The 8,940-nt window shown below is 38.7% G+C and overlaps 1 protein-coding gene across 1 annotated transcript in view; it reads right to left on the minus strand.

The window, feature by feature from the left end:
* WWTR1 (WW domain containing transcription regulator 1) overlaps positions 1 to 8,940 on the minus strand; it is a 45,563-nt gene that overhangs the window by 30,282 nt on the left and 6,341 nt on the right. Inside the window, exon 2 of the mRNA XM_009707807.1 lies at positions 2,298 to 2,474. Within this exon, the coding sequence (XP_009706109.1) occupies positions 2,298 to 2,474 (177 nt within the window). The remainder of the gene's footprint in view (positions 1 to 2,297; positions 2,475 to 8,940) is intronic.

Below are 8,940 nucleotides of genomic sequence, written 5' to 3' on the forward strand. Positions count from 1 at the left end.
CATTGTTTGCATCACAAAAGAGCAGAAAGGCCCTTCCTTTTGGCCAAAGTAGTTTCAAAATACAGACATTCTACTTTAGTACTGGAAGCTCCACTTACATGTATTTTAAACTGTTACATGAAGTATTCAGAGGCTACCGTATTCTGTTCAAACTATTACAATCTTGTAATTTCTCTGTGTGCGTATACATATATATGCACACAGAGTTTCTCGATTAAATATTTTCTAATATATTTTTAAATAAAATAGTGTCACACTTGGTGTGTTCAAACAGGTGGATTGGAAAATCAGAGACTGTGATGCTGAATTTAATAATACAGTGCTGAAAGTGCTACTCAGCTGGGCAAACAGATTTGCTTGCTCCCGAAGTGTCACGGCATGCCTGTCAAAAGCCACCAGAATGAGAAAAAGTTCACCAAAACATATTGACAAAACATCTTCTCAATTAAATAAATATCGACACCGCAGAAATTTTTACATACTATCTCTAGTGGGCCAATGTTTAGGAAATTTGGCCACAGATCTGAACCACTATGCCAAGCACCGTATAAATACCTACCAAACAGTGAAACCTCATCTATAAATGTGAAGGGTTCTGAATGAAATATAGTCTTGTATTTGGTATGACAGATTTTGATGTCTGGGGAAATGCCCCTGTTGGGCACCTGAAGTCCCTTCAAGAACAGACTCCTAATTAGGTGTACGCTTTTATTCCTAATCCTTTGTATCCCGAGAAAGACTCTCTTCTAAAACTCAGTATACAAGTATTTCAGTGCAGGATTCGGCTTTGCTTCACTTCCACTGACAAATCAGGGAAAAACGCTTGTTGTACACTGTCCTGATTTACGGTGTCTCCTTTGTTTTTTAATGAGAGAGACTGTAATAGATGTCAACATAAGCTGAGGAGTTGGTATGAACAAAAACCCCCACTGTCCTATTCTTACCTCTTGGCCATTTCAAAATTGCTACAAACAGACTGACCTAAACACAGCTGTGGTTTGAAGTAATATGTGCAGAGCAATTAGTAGTTTTACCATGTAGTATGACACACTGCAGAACACCCTAACCGTTTGGATTTTACTCAGGTTTCCTCTTCAGATATCCACTCCCATGATACAATGTGCTACTGTCCGCTAAATCACATAATATAACCTTTTACTGAATATATTCAAGTAGGACCGCTGTTTAGAGAAAGGTACAAGAAAGAACCAAAGTTAGTCTCCTCAGGGGGCGGTCTAAGTGTTCATTATTAATTTAAGACAAAAGTAAATATGTACATTGCATTACTGTTATTGGTGACCATTGGCAGCCAAATGTTTACTGTTTTCTTGGTATGTGAAGAGACGGCCCTGATGAACCACACTGCAAATGAACGATCATGAAATCATGAGACCAACATACGAAAAATTAACCTGAACAAGAATCTGGTCTGTGTTTTTAGGACTACCTATTCGACACAGTTTTATGATCTTGAGCCTGTAAATTGCCCTATCCGTTCCTCATTTTCTTGAGTGGTAGAAAAGTTAAAGCTGCGGAAGTGCAATATTAGGGATTATTTGTACTTCTCAATTATACATGAAAATGTTTTCTTCCATTTACATCTCTTCTTTAAAATTTTCAGAGTTCTCACAGCTTTATTTTCACTAAGGCTCATATCTGGCAAAATCAGAGGAATGTAAGTTGATGCTTAAATTTAAGCTTGAAGTGTTAAACAGGAACAGCAATGAAACCACACCATTTATAGAAAGTCTTTAGGTAATTCATACTGCAAAATAGACTTTTTAGTATTTTGCAAGTACCTTCCAGTGCAAAACTTAACTCTGCAAAAAAAAACCCCCACCACAAACAAACAAACAAGCAAACCAGCTATAACCTCTGACCTGAAGAAACACAGGAAAGGCTGCAGATAGATATTATCTAACAGCTAAGCTTACTTTCCACAGTAAGCTTTGAAAATTATATGGTGGGCTTGTAGAGGCTTTATACCACCTCTGAATGAAAAAGCACAGGAAGAGCTTATTTTTCTATGTTTAATACTACATCAAAAATTTGTCACAGAGGCTCTAAAATAAAATGCATGAAATGTTAGAACTTCACCTCAAACAGTATGAACTCACTTGCTGCCAACTCTACAGAGGGAAAAATAAGAAAAGGAAGTGGAGAACATACTGTGCGGCCTGATAGCCAAATCAGAGCTACCCTTCTTGAAGCAAAAATTCCTTTGGCAAACAAATTAGTAAAGGTGGCTCTCCTCTCTCTTTTGTAGTTTCACCACAGAGATGACAGTCAGTACTCACCGAGATTTGGCTGAGACATTGCCATAGACCTCTGTGGTACTGGGGCGGAAGTAGCTGCAGGATGGTGGCTCATGTGATTCAGCGGTTGGTTCATAGTTTTTCGAGGATCTTGCCATGTTGTAATTTTTTCTATGTGACTGAGAAAGAAAAGATAAAACACAAGTTTAACACAAAATACTTGAACGCATGATATATATCATTAGGCATTACATCAGGCAAGTCCTATTTGCTTTTCTTATCCCACGTTTTTCTACCCTTCTCATCTCACTCTTACCCACTTGAAATAATCTATCATCTTGTCATTTATTATTTCTTCTGATCTTCTGCTCCTGCCATTCTAACTTTTTATGTACTACTGTTGAATAATTACTTTTACTTGAATAACTGGTGAATTCTATTACGATATTGAAAATCTGTAATACACACTCATCTTCCAGATTATTTAATTGTCCAAAAGTTGTTTACTCTTGTCCTACCAGTCTTGTTCCACATACTCAAATATATGACCATTCTTCATTCGGCAATATATGGTCATTTTGCTGAGTTTTGAAAAGACAAGTGTTTGTCTTGCCAAATCCAACTGCTTTGTTCCTTACCACGCTATGAAAATTAGTCTATCTGTATGTCTCCAATAATATCAGAATATATTCTCATTACCCAAAGGGGCAGATTACGTCCTCATGACTCATATGTAATCACCAATTTCTCTGTAAAGGCACCAACTGTTTCTATTGCTATGTAGTTAATGTAGGCCAACAATGTAACTACCACTCTAGTATGTAAACCCTCATGTACCTTTATTACCCAGAAAACAACACAGTAGTGCAGAAATCTGCATGAGATTTTACAGTGAGGCAACTATAAAATGTGATCTCTGTAAAATATTTTTTGCCACAGAATACAGTGGTGAAGGAACTGTGGTTTTGTTGCAACCGAAGGTTTTCACTGAAATGCATCAGTTTTGAAAGAAACTTAGCAGGAGAAGGATTTTAAGGATCAGCATGCAATTCTATTTGAAACAAGAAAAGAAAGAGGAACTATCTTAAAGCAATCAATAGTCTGGTATCTATCTAGGGATTGCCTGGTCCCATATGTCCAGCTTTTGCCCAACTGACTAACCACACTACTGACTATTGGCTGGACTTGGATGGGTTTTCCTCAATCAGTTTTTTTTGTTAGAAAACTTTTGAAAGAGATAAGTTGTTAAGAAGAACATGTAAAGAAGGATAAAAATTTAAAGATTCTGTGTCTGGAAAACCATTCCAATACACCTTTCATAAAAGCACAGTATACCATCATCTTTACTGAACTCAGTCTCAAACTCGTCATTGCTACTTCCACCTGCATTGCTAACATTGCCATTACTGCTGTGACCACTCCACACCTTAAGATGCAGCTGATCACCGGTACCACTTCACAAGCAAGTTTCCATCTATTGCGATGTTACCACGTCCAAACGCTTTACAGTAAGTCTCTGATATTACCAAAACCAAAGTGAATTACAAGCGGGGAGGGGGGGGGGAAGAACGACCAGAACAATTTGTTAAAGAATGGAAAAAAGTGACACTGTCTTTATTTAGTCCGTAGCCATTTTCTTTTCCTAGTATTTTGCATTTAATGTACAGTTCCAAAACTGTAGCTGACGATCACACTTTCACTTTGATGCTTGTCTAAAACTCAGCCTCTAAGCTGTTGAGTCACTCCCTTTCTTCATAGCTTCTAGAATATTTGTTATCATTCACAATGAAACCACCCACCATTGCTTCTCCCTAGCATTAAACCACCTTATTCTCCCCTCATTGTAAACCTTTATTGTATTTTAGCTTTTCTTCTTTTTACTCTTACTTTTCAAGTATAAGAATTCTTGTATCCATTTCAGTTAAATGACCTTTTTCCAAAATTAAGAAAGGGCATTCTGAATGAAAGATGCTGCTATAGCAATAAATTGGGCAATGTTTTCTGTTAAGTCCGAACTGCGCGTAAATGAGATGAAAAGCATTTTTATTTAAAGTTCCATTGTTTGGTTTCTCTGGCATTGTAGTTCAAATAAAGAAGCTACACTTAATCAAAGTGTACACATCTTCTTCATTAAAAAACAGGCAGAGTGTCTGAAAACAGAACCCTCAAATATGGCATTGATACTATGATTCAAGATCAAGTAATGGCTGGTTGTTACTAGAATTCATTACTATGACCACTAAAGCAATTTGGTTTTATCCAGTTATTAAAGAAAAGGCTGTTAAATATTAGACAATGCTTGTTTAACAACTTAAGATAGTAGAATTGAAAACCCAACAATTCCCTAAAATCAGACTAAGACTCTAAAATAAAGAGCTTGGTTTCAGGCCAGAGAAGCCTCCCTCCACCCCGATTTCCATTGTTTATGTAAATCTCCCACCTTTATTTCTACATCGGTATCGAAAAGGCCATGTTAAACCTATGCAGAAACAGGTACTGGTTCATTCCACTTGAAATGTATTGAATTTATACTGTGATAACAGATTTTGGCCCAGTATCTTTTTATTTGTACAGGAGAATAAAAGAAAATGTAGCGGTGACAAAAATTAGCCTTTTTTAGATTCTTACAGCCTCCTGGGTATCAGAACTGACAAAATTCAATTCAGAACAGCCTCTTTTTTCTTAAAGGCCAATGGGTAAAACATTCAACATTACAGGTGGAGTTCAAACACTAAAATGCAGAATACTGTCCTAAAATTCAGGACCTTCATTGTTAAAATCAATTCAAAGGCAGTCACCAGTCTACAGTCGCCAAATGACAGGTGGCTCCCGTCCACGACCCTGCTACAAACGTTCAGTAATGCACACTGTGCTGAGCAGCCAGATCAGATTCTGTCACAGCGAGCAGGAGTAAGAGTAGCATTTAGCTCTGGACTGTCCACAGGACCAGGATTTTTTTTGGAAAGTATGACACAGCCCAATGTTAGAGTAAGACACACTGAAGCTGTGAGTTCGTGACCGGCTGAGGACAACCCAAGTCCACGCTGCTGCGGAGAGGGGAAGCCCCACGTCCCCAGCCATGTGTCCTCATCTCTTTTCTTGGGCTGACAGTAGTGATCCCACAGTCGTGCAGTCTGCCAGATCCGGCTAAGCAAACTCTTATGGCTAATACTAATTTCTTATTCTTTTCTGTTTTGCCAATTCTGTTCTTGCTGGACTCTCATCCAACCAGCTGTATGGTTGCATAAGGAAGGGAGAGGCAATTCAGAGCCTTAGTGGCAGATGAGCAGCTTCTCTGATTGTGAACCCACACCCATTTACCACTGTTTATTTCAACCCTGGAAAAAAATAATTTTGCTCATATGTGTGAAATTTCATTGTAACAAAGACTATTTATTCAGCTCTGAAATGTGCATCTGTACGCAAGAAAGAAAAACACTATGGAGAGAACCTCTAAATATCCTTATCTGGGATTGTATCAATCCATCTGTTCCTTGTTTTATTAGTTCCAGAACTACTAATTCCAGGAGGATTTTCTTCTTGGCATACATCACACAGCCTACAATGAGACAGAAAACAAAGCTTCAGACAAAGGCAAGTAACATAAGCTAGAAACCTTGCCTTCATTGCTAAAATGTACTACACGAGTGACCCGCTTGGAAGACAGTAAAATTTTTACTTCTCCCAGCATCTGAGCTTCACGCTGGTACTGGACAAAGATTCAGCATTTAACTTTCAGGATCACTGAGACAATTAGGTATCCCTGCATTAAACCTCTGGTCTAAGTGTCCCCTAAGGCACTGACTTGTATGCTAATTCTACCCACTTTATCAATGGAATTATATGGTTACAAGTAACTCAACGCACTTAATTCTGGTGTAGCAGCATTTATACAGAAAGGCAACCTGTTACACTAAATCTGTCTAAATTAATACTTAATAAATACCACAAAAACATCTTTCTTTCATTCAGTCCTAAGAGCTACATTCTGTTTCTGTACGCTGTAAGTTTCCACTTTCCTTAAGAAAAAAGTATTTTTCTATAATTGCTGGTTTATGCTTTTATTTTTTGCATAACTTTCTGCAAACGATAACATCTTCATTTTCAAAGGTTTTTGATAAAATAGCTCCAAAGTTATGCAAATAATATTTTTCAATTTCCCTTGTAATTTTTACTTCCCTTTTTCCCCTAAAAGGCAGAGGGAGAAGAAAATAGAGGATGGAACAATAACACGATTTTTATTTAAAAATGTGTATGAACAAAAAGTGTCAATCACATTTAAATACACTTTCTGTAACAAGTATTACTATACTGATTGCTCAACCAAAGATGAAGCTGAAACTCAATGTCATGATTTTATGGATGCTCTAAATCTCCAGTTATTTGCTCTTTTATTATTATTATTATTATTATTATCATATTCTACTATTATTATATATCTATTATTACCTCTTCTATTGCATGACATTTTCTGTTCTTCATCTACACACATTATCCAAAGAGACAGCCTAAGATTTTGGGAGAGAATTACTGAAACACTTCTTTGCTGTAAATTTTGAAGATAACTGTGTCTATTACATGCGTATGAATCCAAAGAGGACGAGCTCCAAACTTTAAAGATAGCTTGCCGAATCTGTAATATTGAAGCTTCACTGTGAAGTAGAGAAAACAGCAATGTACAAACGTAATGAACTTTTAAGACTTGTTTTTATAAGATTGCTCTTTGAGGAATATTCAAAACACATGACAAAGTAGCCCCAAAATACATATTCGAATTCTCACTTTCAACTTTTTCAGAAGCAATCCTTGCGTTTCTTCTCATTATAAATCCTAGTACCAGAGCACGCCACTTCTCAACAAGGTCTTCATTCATAAATAAGCAGGGTAGGAAAGAACAGACATTCATTTTAGCTTCTATTTCTGCATCACAGATGAGACTGATGGAGGGTCTTCATAGGCAAGCAAGAAGTTTCAGTGTTTCCACAGAAATCAGGGGAAGTTAAATATTTACAAGTCAAATGAGATACACTAAGTATCTGTCAAATATGACACAGAACATGCTATTATAAACGCTGCACCTAAGCTGCCCAAACCATGGCATTCACACCCATAAAGTCCTACGAAGCACAGGCTCAGTAAGTGGCAAATCATATCCTAATGCTGGCTCCTCATCAGAGAAAAATGAAAGCAAAGCTTGAATCTAAACAACTCAGTATTTTACTAGGACTTTTTGATTCTGTTCCACCTGTTGTACCTTAGGCTTTTGTTAAATGCTTCCTGCTTGGGCGTCTGCTTCCCACTCTGAAACGTCAGTGTTCTTCAGAATTTGTGCTACTGCTACGTACTGTGTTTTTTAACTGCTGGGCTCTAATCCCTGACTTCCAAGACAAGCTCAGGTAGTTTAACTTAGCAAGCAGCAGCATGAAGTATACTAATTCTCCTTCTGCTTTTTACTAACTCCAACAATGAATGTATCTCAGTGGGTTCTACCTTCAGACCATTTTTTTTCCCCTTAGTATTAGGAAATTCAGATCTACTCATCTAAAAAGGTTTAAGGGGAACTGAGGAGAAAGAACTGATTTGAAATACATTATTCTGTAAGTGTGCTCTCACCTGAAATAACACAGGAGTTTGGCTAACACTGTAGTACTTGTATGGGGTCCTTTATCAGGGCTCTGTCATACGGACTGGGAGAGCAGATTTTGCGGCCGAGCCACATCAAAGTAAAGCTGCCCCAGGGCAAGTGGAAAGTGATGACTCATCAGCACGAACAGCCCTCATGTTCTGACTCATTAACTGCTCCAAGCAGGGCCACAGCTCCCACTGCGCTGGAGCGCGTCCAGGGTCCGGTCATCCGCTTCCGGCTACACCACCGTGGCTAAACATTGGGAAATCTGTTTACATCTCCGCAAGCAGAGCCAAATCGTTGCCCAACTTTTTCTCTCTGTCCCTCTCTTCCTTTAAGTGAACAAAGAGACAAAAAGGAAGCTCGGCTGAAGTAAGAGTCCACTCACAGTGCTTTGACATTGTGTGATGTGGCAGATATACTGTTATACAGATGGAAAGTTTTTTAAATTTAAGAAAATTACCTTGGGGCCACAACATCCCAGTCTATTGTGTGAGCTTGCTCATGGCACTGCAGTGCAATTTCTGGTAAAACTACAGCCAGAGCCAAACCACACAGTATTTCAGTAACCATTATCACACAGGATCTAGCAGCAAAAGAGAAATTGTGTATAAGCTTCTAGTGCCTCAGAAACTTACTTTTGAACATGCTGGTATAAAACAATCTATTGGCACAAACCAGAGACGCTCCCAGTACCTACGGGAACAGCTTCCCCCTCCTGCCCTGCCAGTGGCCTCAGCCACGCTCTCAAGCACGGCTCCCTCTCACAAGGCAAGGTGGGTTTTCTCCCCCAGTTCGGAGCTAGTAATTTTGGCCCTCTCCCTGATCCTGATGAAGGTACCATTAGTATCACAAGTCAGCTGGCCCAGGATTCTTGAGAGACCACAACCAGGAGCAGCCTGCCTTCACCGTGACCACGTTCCGCACGGCCCCAGCACAGCATGAAGACCAACTAGCGGAAAGAACAGAGGAAAATTCACGTCTGTTTTCAGTAATACCTTCATCTGTGTAGGGGCCTAGCCCACAAGGGTGCTGAGCATTCAGCCCTTCAGAACGTAA

Source organism: Cariama cristata, unplaced genomic scaffold (genome assembly GCF_000690535.1).
Source record: "Cariama cristata isolate BGI_N322 unplaced genomic scaffold, ASM69053v1 scaffold4069, whole genome shotgun sequence".
NCBI lineage: Eukaryota > Metazoa > Chordata > Aves > Cariamiformes > Cariamidae > Cariama > Cariama cristata.